Consider the following 22,795-nt stretch of genomic DNA (forward strand, 5'->3'; position numbering starts at 1 on the left):
CGCCCCGCCCCCAGCATCCTCGGGCCCCCCCATCACGGTCCCGCGCGCGGCAGATGCGGGAGGACGCGGGCGCCGCGCCCCGGAGGCTGCTCCGGCGGGGCCCCCCGCGCGCCCCGCCGCCCGGGGAGAACGGGGACGGAGGCGGCGTCAGCAGGCTGGGTGCGGCCCGGGATCGGGTGCGGCGCTGGGAGTTCTCCAAGGTGCTAAAATAAACCCGGAGAAGGATCAGGTTTCCCGACCGAAATAACCCAGGAGCGGCCTTAGAAATGCGAACTGACAAAGCGATCCGGGGCGGGAGCTGGCGGGGTGGGGAGGTGGTGACGAAAAATGCTTTTCTCAGGGCTGCTTCGCCGTCCTGGCAGGGAACCCCGCCGCCGCCCCTCCCTGCTCTCCCCTCCAGCTGTGCGTCTCCCCAGAGTGGAGCTTCTCACCCCTTCCCCTCCTGTTTTGGGGTCATTACCCCAAATAACCCGCCTCCTCTTGGCCATCGTCTTTGACGGCAAGGTTTGTCGTAGATCAGAGCCCAGGCTTCAGAATCAGGCAGCCATTCATTCAGTACATATTTATTGAATGCCTACTAGGTGCCAGGCACTGCTTGGGCACCTTGCCCCACAAAGGAACAAATAGACAACAGACCCTGCCCCGTGGGCTGACACTCTGCTAGGAGGACACAGGCCCTGAGCACACACAGAATAAATAAGTGTATGGCATGTTAGAAAGGAAACTGGCCAAGGAAAAAGGAAAAGAGAAGGAGAGGGTAAGGGGGATTGGGGTGAGGTTTGAATCCCGGGGTACCTCGCTGGCTGACTCCATGGTCCAGAGAGAATCCCTTAACCTCTGAGCTTGGTGTTCTCATGTGTACCATGGGGACTAAAAGCCTGTCTATGAAGTTGCGGTGACAGTTGAGACACACGTATCTCTGAGTCTGGCACGGAGCAGTGTTAAGTACAAGTTAATGATAAATATGCTTAGTAGTAGTAGTCAGTCTTTCTTAAACATTTAAAGACAACAAATAACAAGTGACTACAATGTACAAATGGCTCTAGGTCCCAGGATGCTGCCAGAAAACCTCTCCTGCTTTCAAGTGACAGGCAGTGTATCCAAATGCGTGGGGCAAGGGCTTTAGACTGAGTCCTGAGTCACTTCACTGCGTACCACCCTCCTCTCTCAACAATGGACAGTGCTAGAATAGGGAGGTTATGTGGACCTAGGGCCAGGTGGGGCAATGATTCAGGGCAGGCCAGGTGGTCTGCACGCATGGGGCCCCCTCAGAGCCATCTTTGTACTTCCCACTGGTCCTTGCATGGGGAGAGGGCCTGGCACACAGCAGACCTCAAAAAGTTTTCCAGGGACCTCCAGTGGTCCAGTGGTTAAGACTCAGTGCAGGGGGCGTCGGTTCGATCCCTGGTCAGGGAACTAAGATCCCACGTGCCGCGTGGCCAATAAATAAATAAATAAATAAATAATGTTTTTAAAAAAGTGTTCCAGGAGTGAGTGAGCGAATGAGTGAGTGAAAGATGAGGTCAAGCAGGCAGGGAACGGAGAAGCTGTGGGACACATGGCCAGGAAGACAGCCCGCAGGCCCAGAGTTACAGGGACCAGCCAGCCCACATCCTAACTCTGGCCTTGCTTGACCAGCTCTGTGGCCTCACAGGTGATGTCACCACTCTAGCCTTCTCTTCCTCAACTCTAACACAGGAAAAGTGTGGTTAGACTTGCCACGTCGGCTAGAAGTGTCTCCGACCCTGTGCTGCTCTTCCAGGTCTAGGCACTGCAGTAGGTGGCTCAGGACGACCCACTGGACTTCATGGGGATGTATCTCAGCACACTTCTATCTGGTACTTGCCGCTTTAACCCCTTATTTATATTCTGCTGTAGTGCACAGGGGTGTATATATAAGGATAGCTATGCCATAATAGTTCCGAATCGTCACAAAATGCAAACAACCTACATGTCTAATAATAGGGAATTGCTTACATAAAGGATGGCCCATCCACATGACAAAATGCCAAGCAGTCATCAAAAAATAATGGGTTGTCATGGAGACATTGCCAGGTTTATGTATTTTTTATTTATTTATTTATTTTTGGCTGCATTGGGTCTTTTTTTTCTTTTTCATAAATTTATTTATTTTATTTATTTATTTTTGGCTGCGCTGGGTCTTCGTTGCTGTGTGCGGGCTTTCTCTAGTTGCGGCGAGCAGGGGCTACTCTTCGTTGCGGAGCGTGGGCTTCTCATTGTGGTGGCTTCTCTTGTTGCAGAGCACGGGCGCTAGGCACGTGGGCTTCAGTAGTTGTGGCTCACGGGCTCAGGAGTTGTGGCTCATGGGTTCTAGAGCGCAGGCTCAGTAGTTGTGGCGCACGGGCTTAGTTGCTCCGCAGCATGTGGGATCTTCCAGGACCAGGGATCGAACCCATGTCCCCTGCATTGGCAGGCAGATTCTTAACCACTGTGCCACCAGGGAAGTCCCGGCAGGTTTATATTGTTAAGTGAAAAGGGGAGGTTATTTTTTAAAGGGTATATAATACAATCATATTTTAAAAGCATATTTCTTTATATATATATAATATACATAGGTATAGTTTGTTTAATAGATATTCTTTCTGATTATTAAAGTAATACTTGGTTGTCATGAAACATTTCAGTAATTGGAAATGAGACAAGTGAGAATCCCTTTATAACCTGACCACCTTCATGTTAACAGTGGTGGTCTCCAGGCAGTAGGATTATATCTAGATCATCTGTATTTATTGAATTTATTGCAGTAAGACTATAACATTTTGACAGTAAGAAAAAAATAAGGCTATTGGTAAAAGTATATTGTTTTATAAACTGGCTAGCTATCTCATGGGTGTGTATCCTATCTCCCCGACTAAACTGCAGGAAGAGATCAATGAAAGCACCAATTCAATGAATGAATGAATTCTAAGACTCTTGAGAAGTGGGACTGTGTGGGCTATGGTAGGTGCTCATAAAGGGATGGTGCCTGCTTCTCAGCTGTCTGAGGATGTGAACAAGGTCACCCTAACTTACAGATGGAGGAGAAGGTCTCAGTCTGAGTGAGTGGCTCTCACCAGCCCCCTGAGGGGGAAACAGAGGCCAGGAGTGCTAGCAGGACTTGCCTGAGGTCACTAAGGTAGAGGTTGCTGAGGGGTTTGAACCCAGGGTTGTCCCAGCCCAGAGCCCACTTTTCACCACTCCTGGGCCAAAGTCCAATTGGACTCCATGGCCCTCCCCAGCATGGAGCCCATTGTAGCCCTCAGAACCTGCCAGCAGCTCTTGCCAGGCCAAGGTGCTGACACAGGCCTCTGGGTATTAATAGCCCCTATCTGGGCTGGGCTCCTCCTCCCCTCCTGAGGTCAGCCCAGGTCATGGGCCCCACCCAGGGAGAGTGGGGTGAGTGCCCTGGTGGACAGCTAAGTGGGCACATCCAGGTCCCTGTGGTCTGAGGCATCTGAGTCTGGAGGCCCTTGTATCCCACCCCAGGGACTTCTTGGGAGTTGGGCCTCACCTCTTTTGGGTTTCACCCCTCTGAGCCTCAGCTTCCTTGTCTGTAAAGTGGGGATGATATCTTGACTTCACAGGAAGGTTGGTTATATGGTGTCAATAATCTAAAGCAAATAGAGAGCACAGTACACTGCCCACTACCCATGCATTCTGTGCACATCTTCATGTGCATCTGTCCAGGGTCCAGGATGAGGCAGCACAGGTCATTATGGCCACTCCCGAGAGGGAGGGATGTGACACAGTCTGAGACGTCCTTCTCTGTGGGTGCATGTTCTGAGGGGAACACTCTGGAAGAGAAGTGCCAGGGAGTCCACAAGGAACCCCAGACTGAGGGTTCTTGGTGTCTGGCTTCACACCAGCCAGGTACGGAGTCGGGGCCAGACCTTGGGGGTGAGTCCTTCTGAAGGGGGCACTCAGAGGGAGAGAGGACTTTGCCTTGTTTGTTAAATAGGATCAATTCCTAACCCATAGGCTTAAAGGCTCACTATGTGGCAGGGACCCTTCTCAGCATTTTACAAACATCATCTCACTGACTTCACAACAGCTCTTGGAAGGTGGACACTAGTGTTCCCATGTTACAAGAGGAGAAAACTAGGCCCAGAGAAGCCAAGTGACTTGCTTGAGTTCCCACAACTAGTTGGTGGCAGAGCCCCAGGTCATTCCTCATCTTTCTGACTCTGGAGCCCCCAGGCTGGTCTCCTGTGACCACAGAGCACTCACTCCCACCCCAGGCAGCTTTGTGTCCTTGGGAGGCTCTGGACCTGGTCCCTGGGAGGCTGTGGGGTGGGCCTGGGGCTTCATGGGGGTCTCCATGCTTGGAAGGACTCCTGCCTTCATCCCAGCTGGGCAGACAGGCCTTGGGTGCCGTGAATCATGAGACCAGGGCGTTCACTCCTGCCTCTGCTGCTTGCCCTAAACCAGTGGCTTCCCCTTGAGCCCAGGCCCAGTCAGCCCTAAAAGGGCTGTGGAGACTTTGGGTTCCTGCAGTCAGGGAGGCCAGACTCAAACCCCAAATCCTCGTCTGGGCCCTCATGCTCTGCCCCTCTCTGGGTCTGCAGCCTCTCTCGCCCCCTCAGTCCATGTACTGCCACACGGGCCCCCAGACCTCACAGGAGGGCAGGAGGTAGGCTCTCCCTTGCCCAGGAACTCTCACCTGCCTTTCCTTCCGGGGGAAAGCCCTCCACAACTCCCAGGCCAGGCCCGGAGCCCTGTTCTATGATCCTGCAACACGTCTGCACGCTTGCAATCATTCACACATGTCATTCGTTTAATCCCCGCTGAACTATGAGCTTCCCGGGGACGGGGATGCACGTGATGTGTTCCATTCGCTGCGGTGTTCCAGGCACCTAGCACAGGTCCAGGAGCTCGGGAACTAGTTACGGGTTGCCTGAAGCTGCTTTAGTGATCCTGTCCTTCGCAAAGCTTCCGGGCAGTGGAGGCCACCTCCGAGGGGCAGATCCATTACCAACCAATTAATTACCCCTCCCTCTAATGGAAATCGAATCTTACAGATTGCCATTTGATTGAACGGTCATGCACTGCAGCCCAATTCAAGACTGATTGAAAATAAAAAAGCCCAGCCTGCCAGCTTAATGAAATGCTGTCACAGAGGGGAGGGGCTGGGCCCAGCCCCAGTGGACCCAGGGTGATGCTTTCAGTGACGTCATTCACTCCATCTGGTGTCCGGAGAGGCCTTTGGCCTGGGCTCCACCGTCTAGCCCATGGGACCAGGTCCAAGCTGTCCAGGCCAGTGGGTCAGGCGGGCCTGGCTCACAGGGGTCTGGCCTGCTCAGAAGGAAGCTGGTCAAACCAGGGCTAAGTCGGGGGGCCCCGATCTGGGCCTCTGGCCTGGGGCACAGCCGAGGCCAGAGCAGCAGGAGGACTACATTTCCCAGAGTCCCCCAAACCCCGGGAGCGAGCCATTGGAAGATTTAAATAGCCCCGGGCCGAGGCAGCCAGGCTGCAGCTGTGGCCGTGTCCACCTCCTGGGTGGCTCCATTGGCGCTGGCCCGCACTGGGGGGCTCGATTGGCTGCCCAGCTGGCACTGACGTTCCCTGGGAGCCTGGTGGCAGCCGGAGGTAAACAGCCATGTGCAGTCCCGCACTCTATATTTAACAGCTGCCGCAGAGCAGGAGGGGAGGCCGGGAGCAGGGGAGGCTCCAGGCTTCCGTCTTTGGAGAGAAGGGCCTCACAGCCAGGCTGGGTGACTGTCACCATGCCTGGCGCCCAGAGCCGGGCCCGGGCCCGGGACCGCAACAACGTCCTCAACCGGGCCGAGTTCCTGTCGCTGAACCAGCCCCCCAAGGGGGCGCCGGAGCCCCGCAGCTCGGGCAGGAAGGCCTCGGGCCCCTCGGCACAGCCCTCGTGCCCTGGCGATGGGGCCCGCGAGCGGCGCCAGTCTCAGCAGCTGCCCGAGGAGGACTGCATGCAGCTGAACCCCTCCTTCAAGGGCATCGCCTTCAACTCCCTGCTGGCCATTGACATCTGCATGTCCAAGCGCCTGGGGGTGTGCGCCGGCCGGGCTGCGTCCTGGGCCAGCGCCCGCTCCATGGTCAAGCTCATTGGCATCACGGGCCACGGCATCCCCTGGATCGGGGGTACCATCCTCTGCCTGGTGAAGAGCAGCACGCTGGCCGGCCAGGAGGTGCTCATGAACCTACTTCTGGGTGAGTGTGCCCGCCGTCCACCACCCACCCCGCCAGGCCCGGGGAGGGAGCCCACCCCAGCAGGACCAGCGGGGCCCTCAGAAACCGACTGGAACAATTTAATGAGGTTAGGCAGGGAGGGTGCCCCAGAAACAGGCAAGCCTCCGGCTTGGGGAGGAGAGAGCTGAGGATGCCCAGATGATAGCCCCCTGCGAAGTGAGGGCCTTGAGAATGCGGGGCCCCAGCGGGAACTTCTGAGGAAGGGCCCTGCTCTGGGGAAAGTGTACCGCCGCCCCAGAAGCAGCTTGAACAGGGGTGCTGGAGGCCGTGGCCTCGAGGGAAGTGGCCAGGAGTGTGGCAGGTGCTCTGCAGTGGGGTGTCTAACCCTGTAACGCGCCATCCCATGGGTTGGGGTCCTTGAGTTCCTAGGCTGCTTGCACGCAGCACTTGTGAGCTGCTCCCATCAACCCCCTGCTTGGCTCAGGGACCCTGCAAGCAGCCCAGGATCCTCCCACAGGGCCTGGGGGTGCAGGGGTCCAGTCTGGGGCTCCCACCCACTCGTGGCCTCCTGGAGTCCTTACCTGCTGCTTCCCTGGGTGAGTCGCTGGAGGAGAGGAGGGCCTGGTGAGCTTTGGTTTGTTTTTGCGAAGTCTTTGTCACCAGTGTCTTTCAGTTGAGCTCTGCCCTGTGCCAAGTGTCACGTGGGCGCCATGTGGAAAGCAGGCCTTCCCCTCTACCCAGGAGGTGATGCCCAGCCCCCATGCGGCCCACGCTGTAGCCACTTCCAGATCCCCCGGGTGCTCGGGGACCCTCTGCTGCCACCCTCCACGGTGGGCCATGTTGATCTCCTGGCCCTTCCCAGCACAGCCACGATTTGGGGCGGGAGGGATGGCTCAGGCTAAGCAAACACTGACAAGGGGTCCCACTTCCAAAGGGGTGTGTGTTGGGCCACTGAGAACTGCCATCCCAGGGGAAGTTGCAGTAAAGTGTGGCCCCCCACTCAGGTCTCAGAGCAGCTGGGGTGGACACTCTGTGGGTGGGATGTCTGGGGTGGACACTCTGTGGGTGGGATGTCTGGGGTGGACACTCTGGGGGTGGGATGTCTGGGGTGGACACTCTGGGGGTGGGATGTCTGGGGTGGACACTCTGGGGGTGGGATGCAGGGAGGGAAAACAGCAGGTGCTCGTGCAGGAGGTACCTGGGTCTGGTACCATCAACGTTTCCTTGTTCGTATTCCTAAATGATTTACATTACTTGTTATTATGCCAAATAAACAGTCCCATGTGACTGGTGCTATTACCATTCCCACTTTACAGATTAGGAAACTGAGGCTCCTGTAAATAAAGCAACCTGGCCAAAGCTTCAGAGTGGGAGATTTGCACCAGGTCTGAAGATTTGCACCTGACATCCAGGCCTGGGCTCTTTTCAGGCAACGTGCCCTGGGCTTGGGACAGAGGGACAGAGCAAGGTGGCCCAGGTGCTGGGCCGGGTGTTTGTCGGGGGCCAGAACCCTGGCCTCATTACCCACAGTTTCCCCAGTGCCCACTGCAGCCTGACACAGAGCAGTAGCTCAAGAAAACTGTGTTGGGAGTCAGGTGTCCAAGGATGGGGGTGGGAAAGCATCCTTGAGCCTCCCTCTCAACCCTGCTCCCTGGACCCCATCTGCACATTCCTTCCGCGTAAGATGATGGAGGTGGTGAAGCTGTGTTCGTAATTTGCTCAGTGCTTACTACGTGCCTGGTTTTGCATAAACCACATCACCACTTCTACAGGGAGATGATTTGTCCAGAGCCACGTAGCTAGTCATTGATGGGGCCAGGACCAGAGCTGGGAACAACTCTTAACATCTTAACAATTTGTTAAGATGAGGCTTCTGGCTCTTTCCAGCAACCAGATTCTGTGGACACAAAGGAGTTTGCTTCATAGGATGAAGAGCAAGGTTCGAGGTGCCTCCCTTCTTGAATAAGAAGGACAGCCATGTCTAAGTTTTTAAAATCATCATTTATTGAGCTTCACTATGTACCAAGTACTATGCCATGAATGTCCTGTATTTCATGATTTTTAAATCTTTTTAATGACCGTGTAATGTAAGTATTAATACACCCACTTTACAGAGTTAACTGAGGCTCAGAGGGGTCGAGGGACTTGCCCACCCCCACATGCCCGTAAGTGGTAGATCTGGGAACCAAATCCAAGTCCTCCAGGCTGCAGACCCCTTGCCCTCCCCCCACCATCCGTCTGCAGGTCGGGCTGACCGCCCAATCCACGCTGAAGCTTGTGAGTAGCGAGGAGGCATCTGGGAAGAGTTTTCTCTTTTACCAGCAACTTTGCTGGCACATCCAGGTACCGACATGACAGAGAGATAAGAGCCTGGCACAGAGCAGCTGCTCAGAACAGGCAAGGTGGTCTGTGGGCCTGGGGCATTTCGTGGGGATGGGGACCCAGTAAACTGCAGCAAATAGCCAAGGCGGGTTAATCCCACAGCTCTGACCCGACCCGCCAAGAGGAGCTGCCCACACCACTCTCTGGCCAGGGAAGAAAGACCGTCCGTGGAGCGCAAACTGCACGGATCTGTCTGTTCTTCAGTCTTTGGGGGCCTGGGGGGCCTTTCAATTCTGGAGCTCTGAGGTTCGAATGGACTTTGTCCTGGTCCTCACTCTGACCCGCACTCGATCTGGGCAAGTCAGTTCCCATCCCTGAGTTTCAATTTCCTGATCTGGACCTGGGGCTTCAGGACTGTGGTGGGGGTTCAGGGGGAGCTGGTAAAGCACATAGCACAGTGGGTGGCAGGCAGACGTGGAAGCTGCAGGGCCCTGAGGGATGAGGGGACCCTGCCTGGTCCTGCCTGCCCTGCTCTGAGCACCAGGGCACCCAGCAGAGTCCTGAGGGCAGAGCCCTTCCCCTGTACAACTGGGACTTGGGCTCTCCTTGGCCCCAAAGCGGAAAACTCAGGAGCCTCGGGAAATGGAGCTCCAGACACTGGACCCAGGAAGAGTCCCAGGTGGGCCGGGAGGAGGTTCTCTGCTCTGCTCCCTGCGTTCCTCCCCAAGGGTGAGCTGTGTTGCCTAGACTCTGGAGACGTCAAAGCCAGAAGGGATCTTAGCAGCTGGCACAAGCTTGGCTCCAGAGTTGGCTGGACCTGGGTGCAAATCCCGGCCCAGATGTGGGAACCGGGGCGAATGACTTTGCCTCTCTGAGCCTCATTTTCCTCATCTGTCTAGTGGGTTGCTGGGACACTTCCCTGAAGCATTACACGGAAGTGCATGGCTCATACGAATGCCAGTTGATGCTTGGGCATCAATGATCATCACCATCCTCATCACCATTGCCAGCATCAAAAGAAGTCCCAGGTCCAGGGTCCCTCCAGGTCCCCTCCAAGCTCTAGGCACCTGTGAGATGACCTGATCCCCTCCTTTGTCCTTCCCCTGCAACACCCGATTTGATGATCCCAAAGGAGGCCAGGTGACAGGGGACCCAGGCCATCCCCACTCACCAAGCCCATCCCGGTTACCCCATGGGCCTGTCCTCAGTGGAAAATGGCTTCCATGTCTTATTTCCATGATCTATAAAAGAATCTTTATTGAAATGTCCCTGATCATAAAAACTATACATTCTTTTTTTTTTCTATGTCATTTTTTTAATTTTGGTTAAATAGACATAACATAAAACTTACCATTTTAACCATTTTTAAGTGTATACTAGCATTAAGTACATTCACATTGCCGGAACTTTTCCATCTTCCCAAACTGAAACTCGGCTCCCATTAAACACTAAATCCCCCTCCCCCTCCCCACAGCCCACAGCACCCACCATTCTGCTTTCTGTTTCTCTGAATCTGACGAGTCTAGGACCTCATATCAATAGCATGATACAGTATTTGTCTTTTAATGTCTGACTTACTTCACTGAGCAGCCTGTCCTCAAGGTTCATCCATGTTGTAGCAGGTGTCTTCATTTCCTTCTTTTTTAAGGCTGAGTAATACTCCATGGTATGGACAGACCACATTTTGTTTATCCATCATCTACCTTCTGGCTATTGTGAATAATGCTGCTATGAACATGGGTGTACAAATATCTGTTCAAGTCCCTGCTCTCACTTCTTTTGGGTATAGAACCAGGATGGAATTGCTGGAGCCTATGTTTAATTTTTTGAGGAACCCCCAGACTATTTTCCACAGCAGCTGCACCATTTTACATTCCCACCAGCAGTGCAAAAGGGCTCCAATTTCTCCACAAGTGTTCTTTGCCAGCACTTCTCTTTTTATATAATAGCCATCCTAATGGGTGTGAAAAGTGGTATCTCATTGTGGTTTTGATTTGTGCTTCCTTAATGATGAGTGATGTTGAGCACCTTTTCACTATACATCCTCATGGTAAGGAAAATTCAAACAACGACAGGTGATGAAAAAAGTGAGTGTTTCCCTTAAGCCCTTTCCCCAGGAATAACCTCCACTGCAGTTTGGGTCATGGGCCTCTGGATTTTTCTCTGCACCCAAACTAACGTATCATATGCTTCTAAAATGACCTCCTGTGGCGTTTTGCCCAGCTTGGCCTCATTCTCATGGCCCTACTGGGCCTTCTGGGCTATGTACCTCCCATCTCGGCCCCCCACTCCTCCCTTCATATCAAGCATGAGGGGTTCAGAAACCTCAGCCTGGCAGCGCCGCCCCCGCCCACCCCAAGCATCTCACAGCATCCCCTCCCCCCCAGCCCCTGCTCACCCACCCTCCATATAATCTGTTCTGTCATCTCTCCCACCCCAGCCCACCGGCCCCTGCTCTTGGGGACAGCTTAGGTGACAACCCCTCCAGGAGGTTTGCGTAGCCTGTCCCTAATTGATGGATCTTTAGACTGATCCCAAACCTTCACGGTCAGGAGCCCTCCTGCTGGAGACACCAGCGCAGCTCCGCAGAGGTAGGACATTCTCCACGCTTCCCCCAACTTCACTTCTCATCATCTCAGCGGGGCTCAGCGAAGTGGTCCCTCCAGGCTAAAATACACATGACATAAAATTCACCATTTTCACCATTTCTAAGTGTCCAGTTCAGTGGCATTAAGTACATTCACATCGTTGTGCAATTGTCCCCACCATCTATCTCCAGAATTTCTTTCATCCTCCCCAGCTGAAACTCTGCACCCGTTAAACACTAACTCCCCAGCCCCCCTCCCCAGCCCCTGGCAACCTCTAATCTACTTTCTGTCTCTATGAATCTGCCTACTTTGGGGACCTCATAAAAGCAGAATCATGCAATACTTGTCTTTTTGTAAAAATAACTCTTTTTAAATGTGCACAAGTCATGCACCTTCATGGTAAGAAAAATTTTAATGCGGAATTACAGAAAGACACCAAAAATCACCCTCATCAACCCACCCAGCTAGAAGCACTGTTAACATTTAGCGTGATGCCTTCCAGACTTTTTTCTCTGCGTATAAACACATTAACGTCCTATTTTACAAGAACGGCATCCTACTGTAAATCCAGTTTGGTCATCGGCCTTTCCCGCTTAAACCCTATAGCTATCGTTCGGTGGCTATAAATACACATCAGCTTCATCATTCGCAGTGGCCCCAGAGTGCTCCACCGTTTAGACCTGGCCGCAGTTTCTCCTATCTGTCTCCGACTCAAGGGCATTGGGTTGGTTTGGGGTTTTCAGTGTTACGAAGAACGCTGCAGTGGACATCCTTGATGTGGGGCACATCCCTAATCACTTCCCAAGGAGACGGTCTTACAGATGGAAGGCCTGAGTCAAGGGAGGCCTGTTGGAAAGACTTCTGAGTCTGAAGCCAGATGCCCTTCCGAAAGTTTAGACCGATTTACAGCACTACCGGGCTGGTTCCCCAGCTCCCGGAGAGGCCAGAATGGGGGATCAGAGGCCAGAAGAGCTGGGACCCCCTCCTCCCAGCCCCAGCCAGTGAGAGGATCGGCTCTGTCTTTGCTCTTTGCAGGGCCCGTAGCTACCCCTCCCCCACCCCCAGCCCAGCCTCGTTGCCCTGCTGCTGAGCTGGTCCCGTGGAGCACATCTCAGGGCGAGCAGCTGAGCGTGAGGGGCCACGAGGGGTCACCTGGCAGCCCCCAACCAGGCTGAGAGAGAATAGTGGGCACCAAGGCAGCACAGCAGGGCCTTGAGAATGGGTGTGCTTCCTGCCAGGAGGGTTCAGCCATCTCAGCCCCCCCGCCCCGTGAGAGGGGTGGAGAGTGGAGATTATTGGGAGGGAAGGTGTGAGAGGTGATGGGGCCCAGCCCTGCAGCCCAGGCGGCCCTCAGAGTAGCTTCTGGGATGATCCCCATTTTATCAACGAAGGGAGGAAGCTCAGCGGGAGGGACGTGCCAAGGTCATGAAATTCACAAGCGGTCGACCTTGAGGCCGGTCTCTGATCCTGGAGCCCAGGTGCGCAGCCTCTGCCCTGAGGCCCCGGGAGGGTAGGTGACCAGCCCGGGTCACACAGCAAGTCGGGGCAGGTGGCGTGGCTTAGGCTCCTCCTGACTCTGGCCCCTGAGCTTGCTGCCAAGAGGACCTTTCCCCACAGGGACCCCCTGCCTCCCTCCCATTCCAGGAGGGAATGTAGGTCAGGGAGCTCAACAGGCCGTATGAGTGGAATTCACGGAGCCTTGAGTGACGGAGCCATTTGCTTCTATTTCTGGGCCCCAGATTACGTGCTGACAGTGTCAGAATCAGAGTCACACGAGGGATGGCCGTGGTGCTGGAGGGGGTGCGAGCAGCCTGCGGGAGTGCTGCAGGAGGGGCTGTGAGTGGAGCGGCGAGGCCCTGGTGGCCACCAGCTCTGCTGGAGAACTGTCCCCCCATGGCCTCTTCTACACCCAACTCTCAAAACCAGACAGCAGCAGTGTGATGTGGGGAGAGGCTGTGGGCGTGCCACACCTTGAAAGGAGCCCCCGTGTAACTACTGCTCATCTTCCCCACCCTCACCGCCCAAGCCACCTGGCACCCTGCCAGCCTGGTTCACCAGCCCCAGGCCTGGCCCTCGCCTGCCATACTCAGGAACCAGCGAGGCCCAAGACCTGCAGCTCGAGTGAATGAATGAACCAAGCACAGGCTGGGCCGGGCCAGCTGGACAGCAGGCTGACCCGATGGTCCCGAGAGGCCCAGGGCAGTGGGGCAGTCCCCACCTCATTATGGCCGCAAGGGACAGAGCCAGCCAGAAAAAGCAGATTCCCAAAGGCCCAGATGTGGGGTTCTCAAATCACGGCACACAGAAGCCTCAGCCCCAGAAGCCTCTGGAGGGGGCAGGGGAGGGTCCCCCATCCCCCGCAGCTTCAGCCATGGGGTGCCTCTTTCATCTGTTCATATACTGAGTCTCTGTGTATACTTAACATTGGGGAAAAATGTTTTGCTGCTAAAAAAGTTTGAAAGGTGTGGGTCTTGCTCAGCTCTTGGCCTGTGGGCCTTGACAGCCCACGAGGAGCACTGGGACACCTGGGGGGCCAAGGCACAAGCCCGCCTTGCCTTCAGCCACCGCGTGGGAGCGAGGCCCTGAGCACGGCATCCCCCCTGGGCAGCCCATGGAGGCACGATGTTGCCCCTCCCTCCCGCCTTCCTCCTGAACCCAGCAGCTTCCTCTGGGCACCTCTGCTGTGGTTTACACTTGTCTGGGAAGGCAGATTTAAATCGGCAGGAACTTGCCAACTTGCTGAGCCCTGGTTTTCGGCTGAGAAACTTGGCCACCAATTAGATAGATGGCCCACATCTCCCAGTGGCTAGTGTCATGGTTTGATCTACCTTAGGGCCTGGGCCTGGTCCCCATTAGCCCCCTCCAGACCCTGGCCCAGGATGCTCTGACTTTCCTCCAGGTGGTGAGGGTCTCGGAATTTGGGCCACCTCATTTTGACCCTGGTGAGACCTCAGAGAAGGAAACCCTCTCACCAGTGCCCCTGCTTGATGACACCCAGCCTCCGGGGTCTGAAAGCCTTAAGTTGCTTACCTGGGTCAGGCCAGGCTGGGGCTTAGGAGTAATAAGAGCAGCTACGGCATCAACTGCCACATACCAGGCTGTTCTAAATACTTCACAGACACTGAGGAGCTCATTTCATCCTGTGATAACCCCTGTTACAGGTGGGTAGACTGAGGCTCTGACAGGTGAAGGGACTTGTTCTCAACGAGCGGAGGAACCGGGACTTGAACCCCACCTGTGACTCTGAAACCTGCAAGTTTAACAGGTTTAAACTCTCTCTCCCAGGTGGAGAGAGCCTGTCACAAGGTGAGGGAGGGGCCTCCCTGGGCCGCTCCCCCGTCAGGCTCAGGGTCCCTGGGGTCAGATGCAGCCGCCTCCCTCCAGCTCCCACCTGCCCTGTTGGTCCCTCCCTCCTGCTGGGACTGTGACCCCCCCGCACCCCCACGGGCTCCAGGTGGCTCCCAGCCTGGGCCTGGCCTCCACCTGGGTCAGCAGCTTGGGGGCTGGGAGGCCTGGCTCCTGGGAACCAGTTGCCGTGGAAACACGGGGCGGGGTGTGGAACAAGGTTCCCTCCCTCCCTTAGGCTCCTCCCCTCATGGCCTGGCGGCCTCTCCGTCCACCATTTCCTGCTTCTGCCCCCTTCCCTGGCTGGTCAGGCACCTCCCAGGGTGGGCGAACGTCAGCTGGTCCTGTGGCTAGTGAGAGGGGCAGGCCCTGGGGAGGCCAGGGCTTCAGATCCCAAACCAGGAGCCCAGACTGCAAGCAGCAACCCTGCAGAGGGCAGGAAGAGAGTTCTGCACTGACCGGGGAGCGCGGTGTTACCCGGGAGCAGTCTGGACATCCAACGCTGGGACCGTCAGGTAAATACGCCAGGGCACCTCGGACGCTGCAGCCGTGGGTGTCCGGGGGTGTGTGACCCGGCAACTTTCAAAAGCAGGTTACAGAACGTTGTGTGTAGAGCACGTTGCAGCTTTTATTAAATCTATGCTCTATAGATGGAGAGAAGGTTCTGGAAAGGTGGCTACCTCTGGGTGGCAGGATTACAGGTGATTTAAAATCTTATTTTTTTTTAATTAATTTATTTATTTATGGCTGTGTTGGGTCTTCGTTTCTGTGCGAGGGCTTTCTCTAGTTGTAGCAAGTGGGGGCCACTCTTCATTGCGGTTCGTGGGCCTCTCACTATCGCGGCCTCTCTTGTTGCGGAGCACAGGCTCCAGACGCGCAGGCTCAGTAGTTGTGACGCACGGGCCTAGTTGCTCCGCGGCATGTGGGATCTTCCCAGACCAGGGCTCGAACCCGTGTCCCCTGCATTGGCAGGCAGACTCTCAACCACTGCACCACCAGGGAAGCCCTAAAATCTTATTTTTGTCTTCTATTTTGTGAATTTTCTACACTGAACGTCTACTGTGTCATTTTTTTCCCAAAAGTTTTTTTGTGTTTTTTTTGTTTTTTTTCATTTCTGAGCGGTTGCAGGCCAACAAGTTCGGTGTCTCCTGTAAAGTTTCCAGGAAAGCTCCCAGAGCCAGGCTGCACTGAACTGTCATTTGGTGATAATCCTCCATCCTTCTCTGGCCCTCCTGGTGTGCCAGGCACCTGGGGGGCCACCTCATCTGGTTTGCTGGGACTTCCCTGTTTTAGCCCTGAACTTCTTATGTCCTAGAAACCCCTCTGTCCCAGGCAAACCCAGGACAGTCAGTCACCCTGCAGGCACCGTGTCAGACCCCGTCTGGGAGGCAGGTGTTTGGGATATCTTGTTACGGGTGAGGGAAGTTAGGTGACTTGTCCAAGGTCACAGTCAGGAGGCTCCGAGGCTGGGACTCGAACCCAGGCCTCTGCGGCACTCGCAAGCCCCCACTTTGGCTGACCGGGTGCCACTGTGATCAGCTGGATGGAAGTGGACCCTTGGCGTGGGCCTTCGTCTAACGGCACAGAGAGGCAGAGCTGCCTCTCCAAGGCCACACAGCAGGGGGTGGTGGTGAAGACAGGACGGACAGAGATCCAGGTCTCCCCCAAACTCCCCAAATGGGAAAGGAGCCCCCCGCTCTGGCTCCGCACCCCAGGCCAGCGACTCAACTAACATTTGGAGACTGCCGTTCTGTGTCTGGCCCTGGGCATACGCCTACGAACAGAATAGATTTGGCTTGACCCCCCTTCTGTGAAGTGATGGTGGTGGGGAGGAAGTGAGGGGTTGACCCCGAACCTCTCACCACCCAGCGGGTTCCTTAGTTGCAGCTGGATGAGTGCCGTGAGGAGAGCGTGGCGTGTCTGGAGGGCAGGGAAGGCCTCGCTGGGGGTGTGACATTTAGGCTGAGGCCTGGCAATGACGGAGAAGAAGTCAGAGGGAGGGAAAGGGAAACGTCCAGAAAGAAGGAGGGGCAGGCAGGGATGCGCCAACCTCCAGGGCTTCGTCTCGTCTTCTGTAGAATGAGGACAACATGGCACAGCTGCCATGGAGAGCGGTTCGGTGGCTCCTCAAAAAACTTTACATAGGGAACTCCCTGGCGGTCCAGTGGTTAAGACACGGAGCTTTCACGGCTGAGGGCCCGGATTCAATTAATTCCTGGTCGCGGAACTGAGATCCTGCAAGCCACGAGGCGCAGCCAAAATAAAAAAAAAATTATACATAGTTAACACATGATGGAGCAATTCCACCCGTAGGGATGTGCCCAAAAGAACGGAAAACGGGTTCTCCACAAATACTCGTGCACAAATGTTCATAGCAGCATTATTCACAACAGCCAAAATATACAGACAAGCCAGATTCCATCAACAGTGAATGGATAAACAAACTGTGGCAGGTCCAGACCATGGAATAATAGTCAGCCATAAAAAAGGAATGAAGTTTTGATACCTGCTACAACATAGATGGGCCTCAAAAACATTACGGTACGTGAAAGAAGCCTGACACAAAAGGTCACATATTGTATGATTCCACTTACATGAAACGTCTAGAATAGGCAAATCCATAGAAACAGAAAGCAGACTGGTGGTTGCCAGGGGCTGGGGGGAGGGAGGATAGGGACCAACTGCTTGGTTGGGAACTGGGTTTCTTTTTGGAGCTCGATATTGGTGATGGTTGCACAACACTGTGAATATACTAAATGCCGCTGAACTGTACACTTAAAAATAGTTAATTGTGTGTTACGTGAATTTCAGTTCAACTTAAAAAAGATGGCGATGGTAACACCCTGTTCTCGGGACTGGCGGGGCCTTCAGTGAAGTCCTTTGAGAAAAGCCACCAGCCCGGGGCCCCGTTTGTCAGGATGAGATCCTCCCCCGGGCCCACAGTGGCCCACAAAACCCCTGATCGCCACTCTCTCATTCAGCACTTTTACCTCTCCGGATATCCCAGGGAAGGGCCTTCCAGGTAGAGGGAACAGCGCAAGCAAAGGCCCCGAGGTGGGACCCTGCTCGCAGGTCCGCGTGGTTCGAGTGAAGGAAGCCAGGGAACAGTGGGGGGAGAGCGTGCAGGAGGCGGCGCTGACGGCCTCCGGGGCCTCTCTCTCCTGCCCACAGCCCTGCTCCTGGACATCATGACGGTGGCGGGCATGCAGAAGCTCATCAAGCGGCGCGGCCCGTTTGAGACGAGCCCCAGCCCCCTGGACTACCTCACCATGGATATCTACGCCTTCCCCGCCGGACACGCCAGCCGCGCGGCCATGGTGTCCAAGTTCTTCCTCAGCCACCTGGTGCTGGCGGTGCCCCTGCGCGTCTTGCTGGTGCTCTGGGCCCTCTGTGTGGGCCTGTCTCGGGTCATGATCGGCCGCCACCACATCACCGATGTCCTCTCCGGCTTCGTCATCGGCTACTTCCAGTTCCGCTTGGTCGAACTGGTCTGGATGTCCTCCAACACCTGCCAGATGCTCATCTCCGCCTGGTGAGCCGTTCATCTGCGGCTCCGGGGCCGGGGGTGGCCCGAGGGGCAGCAGGAGGACATAGGGCTGGCAGGGGCGGGGGGACCAGGCAGCCCCAGCCCATCTCCTCAATCTTGGTTGGAGGCTGGTGACCTCAGGTGGGCCCACCAGTGACCGGCACGTCCCTCCCATCATGCTGGGTGCCTCCTGCTCCTTCAATCAGACTCTTGAGTCCCTCTGTAGACGGGCTGGGGCCCAGCCATGGGGATAGGCCTGCTCCGCTTCTGCTCTGGAGGTACCAGGTGAGAACCAGGATGGCGGGAGAGGGGCCGAGTCTCATCTTGTCCTTTCACCATCGTGACTGTTGAGTTCCTGGCTGTGCCCACCTGACCAGCAAAATGCCCACAACCCACCACCTAACACAGGTGCCATTGCCATTAACGGTCATCGATAGCTTAGGGCAACGCTTTCCAGAGGGTACCCCACCGGACACCAGCCTACAAGACACTTTGGGAAGAGAAATGGTCTTGTGGTCAAATAACTTTGGGAAATGCTACACAGTCTGTTGGACATTCACGAGGGCTGGGATTGTCGTAAAGGCAAAGTCCTGTAGAAGAGCTTCCATGGAATCTTGTTTAATCCATGTTTCCTACACGTATTTGACTACAGAACCCTTTTCTCAAGGAAAAGCTATTAACCGTCCCCCAGGGAACCACATTTCCCCAGGCGCATTTTGGGAGATGCTGCCCGGAGCGGAAGGGCTTGAGGCGTGAGCTGGCCTCTCCCAGCGCTGGGCCCCAGAGCCCGGGGAGACCAGGTGTCTGCGCCACCGCCTGTGGCAAGCCCAGGGTCCACGGGCGTCGGTGCCGCTTTGGCCCCCAGGGGCCGGACTCCGTGTGACCTAATAGGTCGTTTCCAAGTCAGCCGTTCTGGACGTGCACTTCACGTGACAATACAGATGACGTGCAAATAGGCCCTCTCCTGTGTGTTTTTTTTTCCTCGTTTGATGCAAGATTCCAGGTGGGAGAGTCCCTGTTAACATGGGGGTGGGGAGTGATTTCTTTACCCCCAGTCAGGCCACGGTGTCAGATGGTCAGGGGGCAATGGGCTCCTAGACTTTTCTGAGCTGCCTGGTCCCTTCTCCCTGAGGTCCCTGCTGGGGCTCCCTCCATCCCCGGGGCCCTGCACTGGCCACCCTGCCCAGGGCCTGGGTCGTGATCCGTTTGGGAAGCCCTCACTGTGGTGCTGAGGAGCTCTCCCCTGGGGGCCAAGACCCTCTCACTCCCCGCTGACCCAGACCCTGCCCCCAAGGAAGTGGTCGCTACCAGGACAAGTGGAAGCAGGGTGAGGTAGACATCAGTGGCGATAGATGGTGGATTCGTTTCCTGGCTACCGTAAGGAGGAGCTACAGCCAACCGGGTGGCTTAAAACAACAGAAATGTGTTCTCTCTCAGTTCTGGAGGTTAGAAGTCCAAATTCAAGGTGTCTGCAGGGCCACGCTGCCTCTGAGACTCTGGGTAGAATCCTTCCCTACCTCATCCAGCTTCCGGTGGTGGCCAGCAATCCTGGCTGTGGCCACATCACTCCAACCTCTGCCTCTGTCGTCCCAGGGCATTCTGCCTGTGTCTGTGTCTGTCTCCTCCTCTTTTTTTTTTGGCTACAGTGTGCGGCATGTGAGATCTTAGTTCCCCGACCAGGGATCGAACCCGTGCCCCCTGCATTGGGAGCACGGAGTCTTAACCACTCGACCACCAGGGAAGTCCCCTTCTTCTCTTCTTATAATGACAGCAGTCCTATTGGATTAGGGCCCACCCTACTCAGAATGACCTCATCTTAACATCTTAATCACATCTGCAAAGGACCTTTCCAAACAAGGTCACGTCCATAGATACTGGGAGTGAGGACTCCCAACATCTTTTGCGGGGACACAATTCAACCCATAACACGTAGGATCCTTTGGGGGGAAAGAGAACTTCCTGTCCCAGCCGCCCCACTGGGACAGGACAGGGGTATAGCGCAATCCCATCTGAGGGTCCAGCTGCTGCTGATGAAGGGCATCGGATCTCCTGGGCCCAGAGCCCTCCGCAGGCCCAGCCCTCAGGCCTGAATACCTTCCCCTCCTGCTGCAGATCCCACACCCTCAGGGGTCATGGTCCCCCAAGACCGACGCCCCTGCAGGTAGGACCCAAGCCGCCCCTGCTCGCCCTCCCAAGGCTTCTCTCTGGAGCCTCCTTTGCGTCCAGCCCTGCTGGGGGTGCAGGAGATCTGCACCTTGTCTTTTCCCTAAAGGAGCTCGGGGATGCCAGACCTGGCTGGGCCACCACAATGAAGACCCCCCAACCTCCAATCTTGAACACTGGCTGGTTCCAGAGTCTTCAAAATACATTCTGCCCGTTCCCATAGATGCTCCTGGACGGCGCATCCATGAGATGCTGAGCGGAAGGGGTGAGGGTGTCTTCCTTCGCTCCTCACCCCCCCCCTCGGGAATCCGGGAACCCGTCATCCAGGGCGAATCCGGCTCCAGCTTTGGGCTGGGGATGGGCTGCTGCTTTCCAAGGCCCACATCCCCAGCGGGTCCCCAGGGCCTTTGTCTCTGCAGGGGTGGATGGTGGTCTTTGGAGTCTTTAAGATGAGGAGGGGGTTTCTGAAGAACGGAGGGCTCTCAGCAGACCCCCTAAGCTCAGGGTGGGCAGTGGAATCCAAGTGCCTAACAACCGATTAGGAGAAAAGTCTCCCTGGAGAGGCGGTCGGCATCCTGTCCTGTCAGGTGTCAGCAACACCAGGTGCTGAAGCCCGGGGCTCAGCGCCAGCACTGGCACAGCAGTCACATGCCCTCTCCAAGCCTGGTGTCCTAATCTGTCAGACAGGGATGACAGTGGTCCCTATAGGGTCATGTGTGACTCAGGGGTGCTCCCTACCTGGGCACCTGGCGCAGGGTCCACCCTGCCATCCTGGATGGACCCCCTGGGGGAGCCCTCAAAAGCAGAGCCTGGGAGGGAGGGAGGGAGGGAGGAACTCGCCGTCACACCCGTTCCTGGAGAGACCCTGGGCGGAGGCGGGCAGGCGGCGGGAGGCGGGGTGACAGCCGAGAGGGCGCCAGTGATGGAACCGGAGACACGGAGCGTGTGTGCTCCCTCGGACATAGTTAATGCGCTTTGGTGATCGAAGCCAACAACCACTCCCACTTTTTTACGGTGAATTATAATATTTGGTTCTCAATGGTAAACCTATTCTGCGTACCTGGGGTAAACCCCAAGTGGTCAAGATGCACTGCCTTTTCTAAATATCACTGCTTTGCATTGGATAAAGATTTTGTTAAGGATCTTTGCCTCTCTATCCATGGGGGGTGTTTGTGTTGTCTCCTCGATGTGTCTGTGTCCACTTCGGTTATCAGGCTAAAGCTGGCCTCTGCTATTTTTCTGAAGGGGTTTGTATAGACTCCGTATTATCTCCTTTTTTACCCCTCGATTTCTGTCTATCATCCCTGACCTCTCAGAGACCAGCCTCTCCATGGAACTGACGTTCGACTCATGACTTGGGTTGGGGGTGGGGTGCGGGGGGTTACGACTTCCTAAGTCCTCCACCTGCCTCGTCTCGCTGAAGCCTCATGACGACCTTAGCCCTATTTTACAGGTGAGGAGACTGAGGCCCAGAGAGCAAAAGTCATTTCTCCAAGGTCATCAGGTAGGATGTGGCAGAGTCAGGGCTGGAACCCAGGCTGCAGTGGCCTCAGAGCAGAGAACCCTCTGGAAAACAGAAACGCAGAGCACCCACCAACCTTGGAGGGAGGCTGGACTGGTGAAGCGGCAGGTACAGGGGTGGGTTGGCTTTTTTCTTTTTTTAACAGAGTCAAATCCCACTGTGCTGGACGGCAGCTCGTGTTGTCTGAGGTCCACCTCGGCCGGACTCCGTGGGTCCCACCTGGACCGGATGTTGGGTATGGTGGGAACAAGGCACCCCCCCAGCCCCTGAGTAGCCCCCAAAGCTCTCCCTCAGTGTGAGGCGTCCTCCCCCACTTCCTTGCTCCAACCCACATCCTCCCCCAGCCCTGTGGGCCCCCACCTGCTCCTCCTGGAGCCTGGAGTTGGTCCTGAACTTGCGCAGTGCCCTCCTGCCTCCTGGCACCACCCCCTCGCCACCCCCAGCTGCCATGGCCAGTGCGATCACTTCCCAGAACACACAAGCCTACCTGCGTTTCCTCTGTCGAGGTCATGTGGTTGGAGGGCCGAGGGGGCTCAGGGACAGGCTAGGGGGCGGTTTGAGCTGGGTGGTCTCAAGGAAAGAGCACACACATGGGAGTCAGACCCCCGGGTTCAAATTCCGGCACTGACAAGTCGCTGAACCCTTCTGAGCCTCAGTCTCCCCCTCTATAAAATGGGCTGATGCTTACCTTGTACAGTGTGAGGATTAAAGCGAGAGCATCCAGAGCACTCAGCCCTGGGCCCGGCACACAGAGGGGTTGAGAAAGGAAGACAGAGCTGCTCGGGCCACACATACCCTCAAAGGACCATGCGTCCCCGCCGGGCACTTGGGGACAGGGCAGGATGCTTCGGGGCTTGGATGGGCAGGGGTCAGCGGGGACGGGAACCTGGAGATGGGCACCTACCCAGGTCATGGTGGGCCCAGCGGCCTCTTTTCACAGATGGAGACACTGAGGCCCAGGAAGGGTGTCAGGGCCACACCAAGTGCCCCAGGCACTCTGGAGCCTGCCGTGAACCCCCCCAACCCCGGGGTCCCTGGCTTCAGGCTATGGGTGGGCAAAGGGGGTGTGAACTGACCACCCCCCACCCTGAGCTGTCATGTGTCCCCTCCATGCTGTCCCAACCCTCCTTCCAAAAGAGCTGGGGCTCGGGGCTCAGGAGGTCACCTCTGACCTGG

General features: G+C 56.0%; 2 protein-coding genes across 7 annotated transcripts in view; one reads left to right on the plus strand and one right to left on the minus strand.

The window, feature by feature from the left end:
• The window catches only part of FAM78A (family with sequence similarity 78 member A), a 28,790-nt gene extending 20,583 nt beyond the window's left edge, over positions 1-8,207 (minus strand). Inside the window, exons 1-3 of one of the 4 annotated variants that reach the window (XR_014247086.1) lie at positions 6,735-7,180; positions 3,512-3,611; positions 255-2,422 (exon numbers count right to left, since the gene is read on the minus strand). The gene's annotated coding sequence lies outside the window, so the exon portion shown is untranslated. Of the gene's footprint in view, positions 1-254; positions 2,450-3,511; positions 3,793-6,734; positions 7,242-7,327 lie in introns of those variants that run through there. The other 3 variants (XR_014247087.1, XR_014247088.1, XM_082400834.1) reach the window with 3 other exon arrangements.
• On the plus strand, positions 5,568-18,889 carry PLPP7 (phospholipid phosphatase 7 (inactive)). 3 transcript variants are annotated; one of them, XM_082400846.1, is made up of 2 exons: positions 5,568-6,174; positions 17,580-18,889. In XM_082400846.1, the coding sequence occupies exons 1-2, from the start codon at positions 5,724-5,726 to the stop codon at positions 17,942-17,944; spliced, it is 816 nt and encodes a 271-aa protein (XP_082256972.1). In that variant the 5' UTR covers positions 5,568-5,723; the 3' UTR covers positions 17,945-18,889. The 3 variants fall into 3 exon arrangements, with proteins under 3 accessions (XP_082256972.1, XP_082256973.1, XP_082256971.1); XM_082400847.1 differs by lacking the exon at positions 5,568-6,174 and adding an exon at positions 8,366-8,496; XM_082400845.1 differs by lacking the exon at positions 5,568-6,174 and adding an exon at positions 14,699-14,923.
• Positions 18,890-22,795: the final 3,906 nt, after the last annotated feature.

Source organism: Balaenoptera borealis, assembly GCF_965194805.1.
Source record: "Balaenoptera borealis genome assembly, chromosome: 8".
NCBI classification, from domain to species: domain Eukaryota; kingdom Metazoa; phylum Chordata; class Mammalia; order Artiodactyla; family Balaenopteridae; genus Balaenoptera; species Balaenoptera borealis.

What these genes read in the sequence shown, in the direction of transcription:
- PLPP7 (XM_082400846.1), top strand. Translation starts at nt 5,724, where the DNA reads ATGCCTGGCGCCCAGAGCCGGGCCCGGGCCCGGGACCGCAACAACGTC. An exon ending in GCTCATGAACCTACTTCTGG is followed by an intron (nt 6,175 to 17,579) that starts GTGAGTGTGCCC and finishes TCCTGCCCACAG; the next exon opens with CCCTGCTCCTGGACATCATG.